The 18,212-nt window shown below is 39.4% G+C and overlaps 1 protein-coding gene across 14 annotated transcripts in view; it reads left to right on the top strand.

The window, feature by feature from the left end:
* camk2g2 (calcium/calmodulin-dependent protein kinase (CaM kinase) II gamma 2) overlaps positions 1–14,257 on the top strand; it is a 46,967-nt gene extending 32,710 nt beyond the window's left edge. For 2 of the 14 annotated variants that reach the window (XM_079362785.1, XM_079362792.1), the window contains 9 exons: positions 1,577–1,617; positions 2,395–2,427; positions 4,780–4,860; positions 6,651–6,695; positions 7,975–8,029; positions 12,084–12,159; positions 12,325–12,419; positions 12,850–13,095; positions 13,465–14,257. In XM_079362785.1, coding sequence (XP_079218911.1) covers positions 1,577–1,617; positions 2,395–2,427; positions 4,780–4,860; positions 6,651–6,695; positions 7,975–8,029; positions 12,084–12,159; positions 12,325–12,419; positions 12,850–13,082 — 659 coding nt within the window. In that variant the 3' untranslated portion in view covers positions 13,083–13,095; positions 13,465–14,257. Of the gene's footprint in view, positions 1–1,576; positions 1,618–2,394; positions 2,428–4,779; positions 4,861–6,650; positions 6,696–7,974; positions 8,030–10,047; positions 10,153–10,587; positions 10,708–12,083; positions 12,160–12,324; positions 12,420–12,849; positions 13,096–13,464 lie in introns of all 14 variants that reach the window. The other 12 variants (XM_079362791.1, XM_079362793.1, XM_079362794.1 and 9 more) reach the window with 10 other exon arrangements.
* The last annotated feature ends 3,955 nt before the right edge of the window (positions 14,258–18,212 follow it).

Genomic DNA, 18,212 nt, shown 5'->3' on the forward strand with positions numbered 1-18,212 from the left:
TCAGTAATCCCTGTGAGTAGGATTTTTCATGCGTCGTTCCCTGTTTGACAGCTGGTGTTTGTCATACTGAGCTCTTTTAAGGTAAATGGCTGTCGTCGTGGCGAGCGAGCTGGTTGCTTAAAGACCGTTCTTCCAGGAGTTATGGTCGGATTGATTGATTGATTGGGATGGTGCAATAATAAGTTAAAGTGACGGATATCACTTTAAGCTTGTTTCTTGCCTTCACTGACGGTCATGATGATGAGCGTCAGTGAAGGGTATGGTTCTTAGGTGATAGGTTTCTGAACAGTCTCATAACTGTTGGTAATACACTCCTGGGATACTGCATGCCGAACATATTGATGAGCCACTTTCATTGCATGAACCCCCGCCACCTGTTTCAACTGATGAACAAATATCTCTCACATAATGTAAACCTGACAGGTGTTTGTGTCTTCAGTTGTTGTAGTCAGTTTTCAGTTAGGATGCAGATATTCAATACGACTGTTTTCTTGCCCTCCTTCTTACCTGATAAATGGAAGTAAGGAAGGTGACTGGAACATGACTAACACAAATCCGGGTGTTTCAATACTTGATAAATGACTATATGTTTTACATACAAGTCTTTGTTTGTGTGTGTGCATGCTTGTGGACATTTTCTTCAGTGCTCTGTTTTTAATTCCACTTTTTTGATGTGGTCAAGTTATGAATGCATGCAGATGACATGTGAACAAAGGAGAGAACACAAACATGTGTTATCACAGTAAACAGTTTTGTGTCATTATTTTCTGGTTGTCAGCCACAGTTGACAATGTTAGCTGTAGCACATAGAACAAACCGTATATTTTTTTTTTACTAAGACATTAACAACATTATTATTATTATTATTATTATTGCTGAATTCTAAGCATGTTTTGGTTTTCGTTGCTCAATTAGATTTTTATTTTTATTCATCCAGTCATATTTACCCCTGTGAGGCTTCACTAAAGGGAGGATGCTCACTGATCAATCAATTTAGATCAGTGTATTCTAATAACAAGCAAAGCTCGAATGTTTTTCATGTTTTGTTTGACTTTCTTTGAATGTTTGTTTTTGAATCTGTTCTTCCAAAGTTTAATGAATGGATGAATATGTTACTGATGAAAAAGTAAAATAATTTCAGATTAATGTGAAAAGTAAAACAATGTAATATAAATAAAATAATTTAAAACATAAGTATGGGAGATGCATTTCTAAGTTTGTGTACTTGATTATTCTTTTTTTATATTTGGTGGTTCGGCATCAGCTGAAAGCTGTAAAGGCTCAGCTCCTCAAAACGTTTATAATTATGTCAAACATAGGACTTGCTGTACATTTTAATGGATATATATTTATTTTGTTTTCTGTTTTTAATGTGTTTCCGGTTAAAATAGACTTCCTCACAATACACACACAAAAACATCCTGCAATAAAAACATAAAATTGTTCTTAATCTCTATCAAAGAAAAGAGGCATGTATTGTCTGTAGAAAATGAAGCTGAAGTTTCTAAAACACCATGAGCATGCAAAAGCAGCGTCTAAAACTGTGTCCTCACCATCTTTTCTCTCCTTCTTCCAGCATGCAAAACCTTACTAAACAAAAAGTCGGATGGAGTGAAGGTAAGCTCCCTGTCAAATGAGGGATTTATAACTGGACTGTTAAATTATTTCATGTTTATTGTGACTTATTAACTGTCTTACTCTCCTGTCTTCTACTGTCAGTCACCCCACGTCCTCTGTGTTTCTTTGATATGAGACGTGTATGAAAAGCACTAGGTTCAGTATATTTGCCGTTGAATAATCCATGTGTTTTAGTGCTAAGTAAACTAAGTAGCAGCTTACTCATGTTTAGCAGTTAATTGTGAGATGAGTGAAAAGTTAGATGAAGGGAAATAATAGGACCAAAAGCCTTTAAAAGCTTGTCTTCATTTTAACCACCAGGTTTCTCTCTCTTAGATTTGAGCTGCCATTATGCCTCGACGTTCACTTTTCTTTGGACAGTCCGTGTCAATGCATGCAGTGAAGCACCCTGATCAACAAGGGCCAAAAACACATACAGTAGCTTTATCAGTTAATAAATCCCTCCGAAACAAGACCAGAATATTATTGAAATACATCACTTAACCTGTTTTTCCCACAAAATGTCCAGTTATCCTGTAAAAAAAGAACTCCTTTGATTGTTTTTTTTCCCTGCCTCCTGATTCTTAATAATCCTCCTGAATCCCTTTTAGTATCCTTTTTTTCTTATCTTCCTTTCATCCCTATGCAGCTTTTTAGTTTTTCTCTCTTTTTGGGATCAACCTTACAGCTTCACTTCTCTGAAGTGTTTTCTGATTAGCCTTCTTGTTTCCCGATGAACCCTTATTTTTCCTCCTCCTTTCTGTTGCTGTCTGTCAGAAAAGGAAGTCCAGCTCAAGTGTTTGTTTGATGGTGAGATCTGTTCCGTCGTTTTTTGTTCTTTTATCATGTTTATCCTCTCTTCGTCTTTCTGAGTATATCCCCCTCAGTTCCTCCCCTCCCTCCTCTCTGTTTCTTTTTTTTTTTTTTTTTTTTTCCCCACCGGGACAGATATGCTTGAGGCGTCGACCATGACAGTTTCTGTCTTGTTCAATATATGTTGGATTTTCCAACTCCATCCAACATCTTTGCATCCCCTTCTGCCATAAGCGCCACCAAAACCATTTCAGCTCTCAACGAGAAACACATTCACAGTGAGACAAGTGGTCTGATGATGGGATCAGGGAGTAAGAAAATAAATAACCACCATAAACATCAAAACTAATCGTTCGTTCTTTTAATTATTTATTTATTGCGTCATCATTATTCCTATTGTCCTCTTTCCTGTATAGAAAACAGCTGTCCTGGTCATCTGCAGATAATTTATTTTGAACCACATACAGTCAAGACAGTTTCAGCTGGTGCTGATTTTGTGTTTGATGCCTAGTTATAAATAAAACACTTCTTTAAAGATTTCATTTCTTGTCAACAACTTTTTTTTTTTATATATAACTGTTGGGGAAACACTCTCTCACAGAGATCTTGTGTTAAAAAAAGGCCTGCAGTTTGGCACAAACTCTGAAAGACAAATATGTTTTTATATCTCTCTGAAGGAAAATATCTCTGTGAATGTGAAGAAAAAAAATAGATAGCTCTGAAATTATTGTAAATAGTTGCCATGTATGTATTGGTCACTTGTTAAGAAAATAAAATCTTGTGTCCATATTGTAAGGTAACGTGATTCCAAGATAGTACGAATAAATAACAAACACTTTGAGTTATTCTGATTCACACGTAAAAGACAGATTTTGTAAAACTTTGTATAATGTAAGTGAAATGTTGCTCTGTGCTCTCAGTGGTGCACATTAGTAATTCTGTCAGAAGATAATTTAGATTTGCCACAGAAGCTTCCAAAATACTTTCAAGCACTGTTGGAGATTTCCTTATTTTGAAGTTGCAGAAAAACAGCCAAAGAGCTCCCAGCACTTTGCTCCGAACCTTTTTGTTGATGCAATCAATCCGTTCACACCGCTTAACTTTCTTTATAGAGGACTGATTTGCATTCTCGAAGCCTCTCTTCCTTTTTTTCCCCCCCCTCCGGTCAGCTCGAGGCAGAGTCCAGTTCAAACTGTGTTTTCTTGTTCACATCATACACTCCATCTGTCATCATGCAGCTGAACCTCTACTCGAGTTTCTAACAAAACATGACAAAAGTGAATGTTGGGTTGAGCGAGCAATAATACTTAACCAGAACTCCAAGAGTGCTAGCACTACACTTCCATAAAGTCAAGCGACCTGCAGGAGGATATTTAGAGCAGCAGAGAGATGTGAACCTTTACACTCAAAAAAAAAAAAGGCTAGAAACCCTGCATTTCTCAAAAAGCAAGCAATATGTGATATTCTTGTGAGTCCACTGTTATATCTACAGTGTGATGGACAGAGGCTGTTATCAAACATGTTTCTTATTCTAAATAATTCCAAATGCTTTTTAAGTTTGTTTTGTAAAAGTTGTGTGGCTTTGCATAAGAAAATAAAAGAAATAAAAAACATACATTACACACACACACACACTTACTTGTCCTCAGTTACAGAAGAACTTGTCATCAAGGCCTTCCACTGCATGCACAGACCTGAACTGGAAACAATCATTAGATGAATGTCAGACTTGGTTACACATGCTTTAGCTACGTTGCTGCAAGGAATAGTCGACTTGTTTAAGATACAAACTTTGTGGTTTCTCTTTCTCTCCAGTCGATTTTCGTTCGTACTAAAATCCACTTTTGTATTATGTTTGTTGTTTTAAATTGTATTGCTTACTAACTTTTGTGTATTCCTTCTTTTTTACGGCCTACATCGTCTGCGGTAGTTTTAGACACAAAACACGGGCATAGCTCAGGATGTGAGACTTAAAGAGCCCTTCAACCCCCATTCAATGGACAGCTTTATACCAGAAATAAAGTATCTCCTGTCACTCAAACTGGTTACAGCGTCAGGTAGCTACACTAATAAGGATGGTGTTGCAGATTAGAGAGATCACTTTTAATCGAGGTCCATAGAAGGCAGTCAAAGACTGTAAACTGCACAGAGCGGAAAGGAGCAGATTATTGACACAGATGTTCCAATGAACATGTTAAGTATTGAAGTCCTCTCGCTGACTTCTCCTCCTTTTATATTGGCCTTGTATTAGTCATATGCCTGATCTCCACTTGGACTCACATAGGTTGGTTTATGGGAGCAGTGGGAGTCATTCTGTGTTGTTTTTTTTGTTTGTTTTTTTTGCCCCAGTCTCAGGGGAACAACAGTAATAACAGTGTAGTAAGCAGCAGCAGCACCAAAGACAGCAGCATGTCATCTACAGCACCAATGGTACCTCATCTCTATTTGTTTTCTCTCACTTTGCTTTTTATGGCATCATTTCATCTTTTTAGTGTTTAGTTCAGTCACCTCATCCTTTTGTCATATCCCATGTTTGGTGAAATCTTCTCAGCACTTCATCCTCTCTCTCTCTCTCTCTCTCTCTCTCTCTCTCTCTCTCTCTCTCTTTTGTTCTTCATTCTCTGCCTCTTTGCTTCTGTATTGAACACAAACTGTGATGTTGGCGGTGGATTTGACAACTCTGGAATTGAATTGCTGATTCGAGCCCTAGAGCGTCTCTCCTGGCTCGTGTTTTACCCAGACGTACTGCAGCCACATGTGTATTTATTTCCACACAGCGAGCGACACTGACGGGATGACAAATGACTTTCATTTTGAGATACAACAGCTGACACTTCTATCAAGTTCTGCTCAGCCGAGTCTTGACAACTCATTTGTACGTTTTAAATGTGTCACCTGAGATTTGTTTATGTGCCGTCTTTGAAAAGGAACAGCCGCTTCTCTAAGGCTGAGCAGGGAAACTCAACAACTTAACAATTGCTAAATCAATTATTAGCCATTAAAAAAAAGCTTTTTATTTGATTTGTTATGATAAGGACTTCTGGGTAAAACATTGAGCAGGAGTGGATTAGTAACACAGTAACACACCCATATAGTGAGGATGCAGCCCTTGTGTTAATACATGTAAAAGCACATCCAAAGTGCTTACAACCATTAGAGAAGAAGCAGCCTTCTCATGTTTCTTAATGAGAAAGTGAAACAGATTCCCATTACACCCACACACTTCATGTTACCAGTTGTAAATCATCAAACGCCAGTAAGCTAGATGAACTAGCAAGGATTGCTTTTCCCTAGAAGGGTCGAAAAAGAATTCTGTCTGCCACCCGGTATTTCAGTCATTTGGAAAGAAATCACGATTTCTTTTGCTATCTTCAATCCCTGTAGGCTAAAAATGTCAAACAGAATTATATCAAATCAAAACTCCCCATGAGCTAAAAAAAATCTTTGAAGGGGCTGCATTTTCTTCGGGTGTAGTTTGTGCACTGTAAGTCCACCATCTAAATTTGATTGGAACTTGAGCATGTGAGTGCTACTGTGGATTTGTTTTTCCAAACAATGCAGTACTTGGTGCTCTTGGATCGCTTTGTGCTGAATGTTTCTGGGAAGTGGTCAAAGTTGAGGAGGAGGTCAAGGGAGCCTTAATGTATCGCAACTGTAATCTACTTTGGAAACTTCTCTTTGTCGACATCAGCAATACATCTATTAACTGTCATTAAGCATAACTCTACATTATGCTAAAAGTATGTGCAGCGTCATCTTGCAACCATTGGGAGTGAGTACATGTTCAACAAAGGCAACTTTAAAGTGATGGAAAGGTTGCGTAACATCTGCATTAAGTACTAAGTTGTTCATACATTTTAAAGGCCGAACTGAAGCGAACGGTCCCTTACAGAACCTCCTCCTTAGTCTTGGCCCTGGTTGTTGAATGTGTGTACTAGCAGCTTCTAGTGTTCTCTGCTTTTTTCATTCTTTTGGAGACGTTTTTTAAGGCCCCATGCTGGTAAATGATCGAACAGAAGTACATTCATCCACATAATCACTATAAATGCTCCGCACTCTGTGCTGCTGGTTTGTTTTGGTGTGCACACATGCGTCTGTTTTGTGTATTTGTTGTCATGGAATATGTTGATATTCCCTGGCATCTTCCCTGGTGCCCCCTCCACCCACCCCATCTACTCATTCCCTCCCTGCATGGTAAAGTGTTTCCTACCTTCCCCCAGGAAGCCCAGACAACTGTTGTTCACAACCCAGCTGACGGCACCAAGGTAAGCCCCTCCTTCTCCCACCACAAGCCACCAGCCACTACTAACACTGGCAGGGAACTGGTGGAGGATTTGCTCTAAATTTACTCCATGTGAATCTCTGTCGAAAAATGATTGTAGCAACTCTTTACGCCTCATTGTGCACCTAATGTGAGCTGGCTTCTGTCAGCGTGTTCATTATTTCTCTTCCTGATTACTCGCAGCCAAATCAACACAGCTTCTGATTGTGGTGAAGGTCAACTGAAATAATTGTTGAATATCAGTGTTTTATTAGAATCAATTAATACATTAAATATACATTAGGTTAAGTTTCAAAAACAATTCTTGTATACATTCAACACAAAGTTTATGAGATTTTACTATTAATTAATTTGGCTTCCTTTTGTGTCTTTAAATGATAAATCCATGCGTCAGTCTGAAAAAAAGAAGAAGAAGCTGGAATTTCAACACAAAAGAACTGACCAATCAGAGCTCGTTACAGCTCCTCGCAGCATTTACACTAGTTATCCAGATATCAATGAATGCTGGCTTTTCATACCTTAAAATACTCCAACATCCTTAACAACATCCAACATTTTATAATTAAGACATATTAAAGGAGCAATATGTAACTCTAAGACATTCTGTTAAAGTTATTGCTGCAGGGGGCTGTCTGCCACTGCACCCTCCTCCCTAAAGTCAATGCTCATGCAAGTTGCCACATAGCGGACACTGAAGCTTCAGTGTTTAGCCAGCTGTGTATTAATAATTATTAAAACCTTTTTGCGTACTAAACTCTCCATTTTTAAAGCATCTGCATGTACCGTCTTTATCATTAACAACTATATCTTCAAATAGTTCTGTACGACTTTATTAAACCAGGAAGTAACTGTCATGTGCCTGTTACTCTAGTGTATTAGTTGACTTTATACTAGTCACTGATTTCCTTTACACTCACAAAGACTGCTGCTGTTCCACTAGAGGAGCACTTGCACACTTCTATAACACGCACTCAAACACTCCTTCAAGTTAAAATAAGTCAAAGGATTTGTAAATTTCCCTACACGCATGGGGCTTTCTGCGCTGCTGTCCTGGCTGGTTTGTGCTCCTGGGAGGGATTCATCCACCCATCCATTTGTCTGTCAGGTTGTCTGTGTCTTTGTATGAGGAAAGTGTCTAAAACTTCCCTGCCATGTCTCACTTACACATTAGCAAATGATTTATTTTGTTATTTCTGCTTTTTCTTTTTTTTTTTCTCCAAAACCTCTTTTCTCTCTCTCCATCTCTCTTTTCTGTGTGACAGGGCTCCACAGAGAGCTGCAATAACACTGAAGAGGAGGAGATGAAAGGTAGGAAAGGTACCTGTCCAACTTTCACCTACTCTGCATGCGTTTACGTTCACTTCTCTCGTTCAACTCCAGAATAGACTGAGAAATGTAAGACTAAATCCTGCTCTGCATTGATTCAATGTATATTAAAGGTAAATCACATCTACTGGCAACTGTTATCTCATAAAGATAAAGAGAGTCTGTCATGGTAATCCCAGCTCGGGTTCAGCAAGTTTGGCAGCTGAAAGACGACAGATGCCCTTAAGCGCCACAGAAAAGAGAAAACATTGTTAGCATGTGGATATGAACAAACTGTTCTTTTCTCTGAGCCTGTTTGTGTTCCACATTTACATCTCCTGTACAAAGTGACCACATGCTATTTAAGCTATAATTAGAAGAAACTTGTTACCAAACAGCTGCTTTTTTCTTCTTCAGTCTTTCACCTTAAATACGTGTTTATATGCGGTTCTGTTTGGTAGAGCTGATAGATGGTGTCACCCCGCTTTCTAAATCAGTTCACTCAGCTACTACTTGTTATAATCATTGAAGCTGTGCAAGGACCAACATACGAGCATAGTATATACTGAGTATATTAGTATAATGTATAGAGACGGCCACGGCAGTGTGTGTACTCCTCTGTGACAGACAGCAATCAAGTCGCAATAAAATATTATAATAATAGTCGCAATAAAAATTTTAGAATCAATGAAACACATTAAAGCTCTGCACATACTGTACAGTGGTAGCTTTAGTCAGAGCTATATAAGAAAGTGATTTCACATCATCTTCCTGAATAACTGTAAAGAGCACTTCTTCCTACAGTGTACGCTCGTGCCTTATTTCTGCGGTTCCTGTATGACCGTGTGAGCATGTTGGCTTCACACGGCACGTCTTCAGGTCAGCGATGACCCACAGTGTCTTTAGTTCAGTGAAGTAGGACAGAGCCTACCTGCAGATCTCCAGCGTGTAATTAATCCACTTACTGAGGGCAGCTTGAAGGTTTACCAGCGCTCGATCTTATAGCAGATCATCACTGACATGGGACAGAGAGGCAGTTGTTCCTCTTTTACAACTGGTAAAAAAACAAACAAACAAACAGGCAGGAAAATGACATCCCATTATTTTAGCAGGAGGCAGAATGAGCCGGTGGAAATACAAAGTATGACCTCTGAGGAAATCTGTTGATGGAACTTTGTCAACTCAAACTCTATTCATGTGTCACTAGTTGCTCGTTGGACTACAAACTATAAGCAGCACTGGGGATCCATAATGTGGATATCTGCTGTCTACAAATGAAGCTAAAAGGGGGCCATCACCCTCAGACACCTGTCAAAGCTTCAGAATGTTCAGTTTGTCTGTAATGACAAGTGAGTGAGATAACATCCTATACCTGTGCTGCTAGTCTCTTCTAACCACCCCGGTGTCAAAAACTTCAAAAACTTCTCATGGACGTGGAGGAAGATTTAAAGCTGTATATGATCAGTAAATTCAAACCTGCCCTAACATGTGTGAGGACGTTTGTTTGCACTTCCACTCTACTCTCGAGCTCAGATAACTTTGCGTTGAGTGAAGGCTGTTTGCAGCAGACTGCTGATCTCTGTCTCCCTTCACTCGTCCACTCTGGAGGACGAGTGACCCGAGGACGGGCTACATGTGTGGCTTGTTTCAATAATCAGTTGGGTTTTTTTTTACTCTGGTGTCTGAAGAAGCTGACAATACTCGTTTCGGATTGTCTTTTGTGTTTACTTGGTAAGTTTCCACCACGATGCTCTGTGTGCGAAACCACCTCCTGAAGTGTGTTTATCTAGGTGTGAGTTTCACAATACTAGAGTGAAAAACAATTAAATGAGCTGTGCGAGGATTGAACATTTTCATTATTTAAAAAAAACCAAAAAAAAGTATTAAGTTGATGCCATCACACGTTTTTTTTTTTTTGGCTTAAAGAACTTAAATGATACATTTCTAAAGAGATCCCAGCAGACGGTGGACACATCCTCTCAGGCTCTCTGTCAGTCTGTGTTTGTGTGTTTGTCTTGTGATAGCTGCAGTGGCTGCCTGTGAGTCCACTCGCACAGACAGTGCAGTGTTAAGCCTGTGCAGCACTGCTGAGGAGCGAACCCACACCTCGTCTCCGAGCTGCTCACCTCTCACCTGTAAGTCAGCAGCAGTTTACCCGACTCACCTCTCTGCTCTGACTGACGTGTGCTCCTCTCTTCTCTTTACACCCGGCGACAGTGTTTAGCAATAAATCCTCCCTAAAGGGTGGACAGGACATTTATGGTGTTAAAATTAAGTCTCACTTTTTTAACACAAGAAAACAAACAATCTGACCGCTTCTCTTCCACTTTTCACCAATTTACTGCACTTCTCTCCACTGCCGCCCTGTGCTGCCATCTACTGGCACCAAAGTCTAACTACACGCTGCTGTTCCTATTTTATATCTGAGTCTGGAGTGTGGAGTCTTAATTTCCTTTAACGTCTGCTTGATTTACTTTGTGCAGAATAAGCAACATTATTGCAGTGTGAATCGTTGCATACTTCCCAGTTTGCTATAAATAACTTTATTTTACCGGGATGACTGCCTGCAGCTCGTCCCCTGCAGGAGGCTGCTATCAGCCCCGCTGTCCCTCAGACTCGTCCAGCTCAGAGCTCCTGTCCGGAACCGCAGTCTGCTCTGTCGCCCCCTGCAAGCAGCAAACCACAGAAGAGTAAGTTGAAGGCAGGTCGAGCAGTGTGTTCCCACTCAGCTCACTCTGAAGACTTGAGAGAATGAAGTGATTCTATCAACACACAGATTCAGTCGGGTGTGGAGGATGTCATTGCTGGCTTTTTTGGGGGGGGTTTTTCGAGCTCAGCAGCAGCATGTTGAGATTTTAAACACTTTTAAAGTGTATGATGATGTTTTGTTATCTTCACAGTTGCACAGATGTGGAGTTTGTTGCATGCAGTTTGTCCTTCTCTGGAGTGATGTCTTATGAAATTTCTTCTTCTTTCGTGGTTCATTTTCAAAATTTGTTAAAAAAAGATTTTGTGAGAGAGCTGAGCATTTTGCATTCATGCTGCAGTGTTTTTTTTTTAAACTGTGTGCAACTGGAAATGAGACAGTTTTTTCTATATTTGTGTTTGAAGTGTTTGCTCATCTGTTTGTCAAATTATCTATTTTGAGCTGTGACATTTCTACAGCTCTTTAATTTACCTGGTTGATTCTCCATCTCCAGATGTTACCCTTTGGTTTCAGAAAATGACCTTGAAGCATGTGTCCTGTTTGTGGTGAAGTGTGTGGAGAATCACTAGTTTGTTTTGGAGTTTACTTGGATTGATGCAAATGAATTCCTTTAAAAAAAAAAAAAAAAGAAAATGTCTGAGTGTTGAATCCATTTACTGATTTGTAGTCTGGTCCTTTCAAGTAAAAAGGTGATTTTTAAAACTGACAGTTACTGTGAAAACATAATTGAAATGGTAAGTGCTGCATCATGAATCTGATGTCATTTAACAAATTTCATATTTGGTTTCATTTTTTGAAAATTTCATCTAAAATCCGGCGATTTGTCAGCCACACACCGTGTCATTTCTGTTCGACTTTTTTTATGCTGAAGGTTTTTTAACTTGTCGTTCTATCTTTAAATGAGAGGTGCAACAAAAACTGAACGTTTCCCTTTGAGGGATGCAGATTAGTGAAAGCGTCCTTTAATATTAAACTGCAACATGACATTAAATACGGTATTCACTGTGGAGGTTTGTGATTTAAATGAACCAAAAAGGCTTTTTGTCCAAAGACACCAGGAAGAAAGAGATGCTTTTTTTTTGCTTTCAGTGACGTTAAACACAGCTTCGCATGCTCCTGGTGCTGTGTTGAACACGGAGAGTATTCACAGTGTGTTTGATGTGTTTCATACAGAATGACATCAAACGTCCGCTTATTGCCAGAGGCTGTGTTCACATTCTGTCAAATGTCAGAGTTAAAGGAACATTCAGGGAAAACATTAAGTGTAGTCCTTCGAGCTCCAACCCTTTTCAAACAGCCTTTAACCTCTCCTGATTTTCCCCTAACTCTCTGCACCTCCTCATCTTCTTTGACTTTCAGCTCGTAAACAGGAGATCATAAAGATGACGGAGCAGCTGATTGAAGCTATAAACAATGGAGATTTCGAAGCTTACACGTAAGTTTAAAAATGCTGCTTAAACAATTAGAAGCTGTGTTTAAAAGTGTCTTTCGTTTTGTGAGACTCTCAAAAGCCTGAAAAGTTTTGACCCCCCTCATTTTAACCTCCATCATAAAGTACCTTGAGCTGAAGATGATACATGGCGGTGTTTTCCTCTGATAGGAGAATCTGTGACCCTGGACTGACTTCTTTTGAGCCAGAAGCTCTCGGAAACCTGGTGGAGGGCATGGACTTCCACAAGTTCTACTTTGAGAACTGTGAGTGGCTCCGTTTAGTTTTGAAGAAACCTTTCTTTAATAACACTGCTTTATTGACCTCTCTGACACCAGGGACAGTTATTTTTAAAAACAGTGTGTTGTTGCTTGATCATTGTTGCAGAAATATGTATCTCAGGTTTAAATCTAGGCTCTCTGACAGACATTTTTGTAAACGGCAAACAAACATAAAAAGTTTTTCATATTTAAATGTACTGATCACTTTAACTGTCTTCAAATCCCTTTAGAGTTAGACATGTGTCAGAACATTTGCACTTCATCCTCAGCTGTAGAAATAAAAACCTCCTCTGGCTGTTTTAAGCTGACAGCAAATGTTGAAAAGCTACAAAAATATTAAAATTCCATCTTCATTTTTTTTACTTAACTTCCACTGAGCCCTGACATGTCTACGGGCACGTTTTCCTCCCCGCAGTACTGAGTAAAAACAGTAAGCCGGTGCACACCACCATCCTCAACCCCCACGTCCATCTGATTGGAGAGGAGGCCGCCTGCATCGCTTACATCCGCCTGACACAGTACATCGACAGCCAGGGCCGGCCGCGCTCCTGCCAGTCGGAGGAGACGCGCGTGTGGCACCGCCGCGAGGCCAAATGGCTCAATGTGCACTTCCACTGCTCTGGAGCGCCGGCTGCACCTCTGAACTGAAGACCAGGCCCAGGTAAGATAACGCATCACTGTTCTGAGAGTCTGATGCTAACGTTAGCTCTCTTTAATTCACGTCATCTGAAGCTCTTTACTCGGCAACATTTTCTTCTAAAGCTACAAAGTGAAGAGTCCTTCTTCAGGACGAGAATCATGAAAGTTTATGGACCAATTTAACAGAAATAATTACTAGAGGTGGAATAGACATTTCCCAAATACATGAAATACATATTTAACAAATGTTTTCTGCATGCAGGCAGTTTTGCTTTAAGCTATCTACAGGAGATTTCTCCCATCTCCCGACCCCGAGAAGGCTAAAAAGAAAAAGAATATGTAACAAGGCTTCCAGTTTGCACACTAACCAGTGTCTGCTCTCTTCTTCCAGCTTTGCCTGAACCCTAAAGCTGTTTGGAGCATTTATTGTCTGGCTCGGGTTGGTGTCTGGATCCTGGCCAGGAAGAGGCTCCTTGGAACCTTCTAAAAACACAAAAGTGGGGAAAAATCTATATTAAAAAAAAATTAACAGAGAAAGAAAAACAGACTTTAAAAAAAAAAAAAAAAAGCATAATACAAAGTTTGACCGAGTGACAGACCACAGCGACCGACACCAATCCAGTCTAAACCCTGGCGTATGAGGGTGAGGCCTGGCTGATGTCAGCCACTTTCTTGCAGATGGTGCATGTTTCCGTGGCAACATGGGTTGATGCTGTCCTGGTCCTCGTCTCCCATGGCCTTTACTTCCCTGTCTTTGTTTTTGTCTGCTGTCTGGAAAAGTATTACCATGTTAAAATATACAGTATATATTTATCTATATATATAGATGTATGTATATATATATCTATATATATATAACAGAAAACACTTTCACAGAGAATGGAGCGGCAAGTCATATAAGTATGTGGTGATTTTTGTTTTCAGAGAGCAGAAGAAGGCCGACTTGTTTAGAGATATTTGTTTGTTTTACAGTTTACAGGTGTTTGTGTGTGGGAAGGATCAGCACAACTGAAATATCAACATGTCATCTTTGTGTCTGCTTTGAGCATATGCAGGGTTTAGACGTTCAACGTTACTGAAGGGACCTTTATTTTGATTTGGTCTTTTTGTATGATGTGTTATTCAGCAGTTTGTTTGTATCTCTTGAATTATGTATTTTAAATAACTGTGTTGATCATTTTTAATCTATGGGGGACTTTATTTAATACAATCGTGTACACATCGGTATTTATAGAAGGGGAAAGGGTGGTACTTTGAGGGTGTAGGGAGTTCAGCATGAATTTGGGGTTTTTGTTCCGTTTTGTTGTCCTGAGGTGTAAATACACACACAGACTCGAGGCCCGTGTGCTCCAGCCTCTCTTTAGGGATGAGCCACCTCTGAGCTTTAGACACAGCACGAGGCCAGCTCACCTTGAAGTTGCAGAAGGCCTCCCTCTGTCTGCCCCGCAGTGTTTAAAATCAAACACCAGGGGGCGCCATTAGTGAAAAGCTCCTCACATCTTTGACTTCCTAATGAAAGCTCAGATCCGATCCCATGCCAACATTTTACAATTTCTTTGACCTGTTGTTGTGTTTTTTGAGGTGAAGCATGGATTATCTGATCTTCTCATGGCCTGTACTGTTTCTGCACTGACACTTACGACTCAATGCTGTTGTGTTCACTCTTCTGACGGGAGTAAACCTTTCTGCAACTTCAGGTTACGCTCGCCTGAATCCTTCCCTTCCTCCCTACCTCTGTCCCTTTACTTGCGTCATTCCTGCCTCCTACTTACTGTCTTCATCGCAGCCGTGTGATGATGTCACCCTTATGCCTGTCTCTTGTTCTGGTCGTGTTCTTAAAGTTTTTATGGGGTCTGTCTTGGCTTGCCGTGTGACGTTGTTGCACTATAAAAAATAAATAAAAAAAAGCATGTTAAAAAGGGAATGCAGCTGAAGGGTCAGACTAAAACAAGGCATGATGGGTAGAGGGCTTGGCCTGATAAAGGGCTGTGGGACCATAGCTGATGGCAATCAAAGGATTTTGTCAGAGTTTCTGTTGTAAACAGCGTAGCTGTGCGTGATTTGATGTTAATATTTTTATCAGTTGTTCTAGTCAGAACTGTAAAAAAATGATTGGCTGAAATGAAAGTAGGTGGAGACTGCAACAACACTTTCATACTGCCCCTCCTTTGTCCCCACACACACTGAATGCAAAATATAGGAACAAAAAAAACATTTAACACACTCCTTTGGCTGATTTGATTGAATTCACAGCACCGTAAAAGCACATTAGTATGAAGACTGTCCCTTTAAAGAGGACAAACGTGTGTGTCACTGTGTCGTTTAAAACTGTGTGTGTGACTTTGTACCAGCGGAAGTGGGGAGGCTTGCTGTCATGTCCTTTGTGCTGTGCTGCTCCGTACTATCTCGTGCTTGCAGGCTGAGGCTTCAAATCATCACCTATGTTCATACGTACCCTGGTGCAGTTGATGCACATTTTTGGAAATCGTTGTGAATCATCTGAGACCAGCCCTCCTGTATCAGCCACCAGTACTTCCATTCTGTATCAGTCACCTGTACTTCCGTGAAATATCTGAAATGCCAACAAACTGGACCCCCCCCCCACGCCCACCCCATGATGAAAACTAGAACTGAAACTATGTGATGTTTTTTGATGACTTAATGGTTGTTTGTGCGATTTGTTGACGTATGTTTCTTTCATTGTGTGCCACACAGTCTTGGGGGTGTTTGAATTCGATTCCCTTTAAACCGTACAAACTCCTGAAAGAAGGAAACAGTTCAAGTTTTGTTACTGTAACATTTCTAGTTGATCAATGTGAAGGCAGAATAGACAGGCAACATGGTGTAATTGTAACTGATAATACATCTATGATGCATTATCAGTAACTATTCCTAAAACATTGACCAAGAATATTTTTTTCTCAGTCTCTTAAAATGTTCTGAAATTCTCCTACAGTATAAATCAGATTTTTTTAAAGAAAATTTGGACATAAAATCAAAACAATCTGCATAGCTGGCTTGGCTGGAGGTGAGTGAGAACATGTTGGATGAACTGACTCTTTAAAAGGCTCACTTCATGGTCTGTCCTGAACAGAACCTGTGGAATCAGACATGGTATCAACAAGCACGTATGACTTAATATCTTCAATCTGGGTTAACATGTGGACGCTGAAGGCCTGTTTAGTCCATCTACAGTTAAAGGAGGCAAAGAAAGCTCAAAGTGATTCCATTATCGTTTCATTAATTTCAGAGTGCTCAATATTTCTTCAATATGACTGCATTGAAATATTCTACTGGGTTTTTATTTTGTCATTAAACATTTTGCTTCTTAATGTCAATGAAACAAGATTCCAGTGGACGGTTGTTAGATGATTTAAATGCAATGAAAGGATCTTTTTATTTCATGAACATGAAGCAGTGGTTCTGATCTCTTAGGTGTTTAAAGTAGATGAGCTTTCTTTGCCTTCACAGCTGTGTTACAGAATAACCTCCCTGCTTCAGTGGAAGATCTTTAAGATCTTTTTTTTTTTTTCATTAATTGTATTGTAATAAGACAGGGTATGGACTTCTGAGTCTAAAACTGTATATAGGAAACGTGACCAAATGTAAACCTTACAAAGGTTAACCCTGGGCTAAATGCACCAACTACCTAAGAGGTATGATTTCACAGTAGGTAGAGCATGTAGCCGTCTGTTTAATTTATATAAAACATTAGTTTTAAAAATGAAAAACAAATACAGAATTGATTAGACACTTTACAAAACGTCTAAGAAATATTTGATAAGGCAAAAGCACCAGAATAAACTGAGGGGAGGAAAAGATCCTTGAAGTACTACAATCTTAAACAGCGGCACTATATATGCAGTTTTACAAATGGTAGAAATATGCATGTCTACTTTCTGGTAATTTTTCACTGTTACTTAAAAAAAAAATGGAAATCTGTGTTACTTGCATCCTCCAGGTTATAAAATGGCTTTGAGATGACAGTCAGCCAATGTTATCTCACATTAAAGAGCATAAAAGGTTCACAGAAGCCGAGCTTGTATGTAAGTGAAGTTATTGCATTTTAACCTTGTACTACAAAGGGGCTACATACGTCTATACTGTTTGAGTTTCACTTGGATGCTGGACTTTTTGCATGACCATACAGTTAATAAACATCCTACATTTAAAACAGTCTGTCGTTTGTTTTTTAAACCAGTTATTCATAGTTTTATTATTCACTAAAGCATTTTATATACCGTGAATTACTTTTCATGATTTGTTTCTCATGTTGCAGCTTAAAATCCACCTCAACACGATGTGGATACAGTTTAGTGGACCGATTACTCATGAAATACTCAATGTCCTGTTCACAAATAAGAATGCCTTAGCTCATCAAAGTCTAGAAGGACATATTTTACACGTTTTTAATCATATCAAAATGTGTTGCATTTATGTTGTACTGACAGTCACCTCTGGGAGGCGTTAAAGACCAAACAAGTCAACCTACAGCTGAGCCCTGGACTAACAGTGCAAACAATATGTGATTTCAAAACTCATCAGAACTTTAATTCACTTTTTGGTTTCTTGTTTGAAAGACATCGCCTTAAATAGTCTCCTTAAAGTTAGCATTACATAATAAACAAGGTCGTCCTTAAGTTTATAATCATTTAAGCTAGCATTTTAAAATTTAGTTCATCTTTCCTTTGCAAGCCTAAAAGATTAATTCAAACCTTAACAGCAGTAATCTATTACTGCAGTGCAGTGAAAGCTCACTATTCACAGCCTTTTCAGGTAATAGGTGTTAAATAACCCACCCCTGCTGTAACTGCTCAACTTAAGCTCTTAGCTACTCTGCATTCAAGTTGTGTAGTCGATCATGTGGATGTATGTGGTTAAAATTGACGGCAATGATTGACCCATTACAGTTTAGTAGTTGAACTGTTTGATACATTGCAGTTCTGGGTTCTATCATACTTTTTCAAATAAAACATCAGCTGCTCAGTTCAGTGCAAAACTGAAAGGTAACCAGTGAAATGTCTCCCACCTAACGCCTGTTTTAAGAAAAGAAATGCCTCCCTGCGTTTCTGAAAATAACATCAATATTTGGATCTGTAGCTTTCGGCAATGGACAAAAAAAACAAAGAAGAGCACACG

Source organism: Symphodus melops, assembly GCF_947650265.1.
Source record: "Symphodus melops genome assembly, chromosome: 15".
Taxonomy (NCBI): domain Eukaryota; kingdom Metazoa; phylum Chordata; class Actinopteri; order Labriformes; family Labridae; genus Symphodus; species Symphodus melops.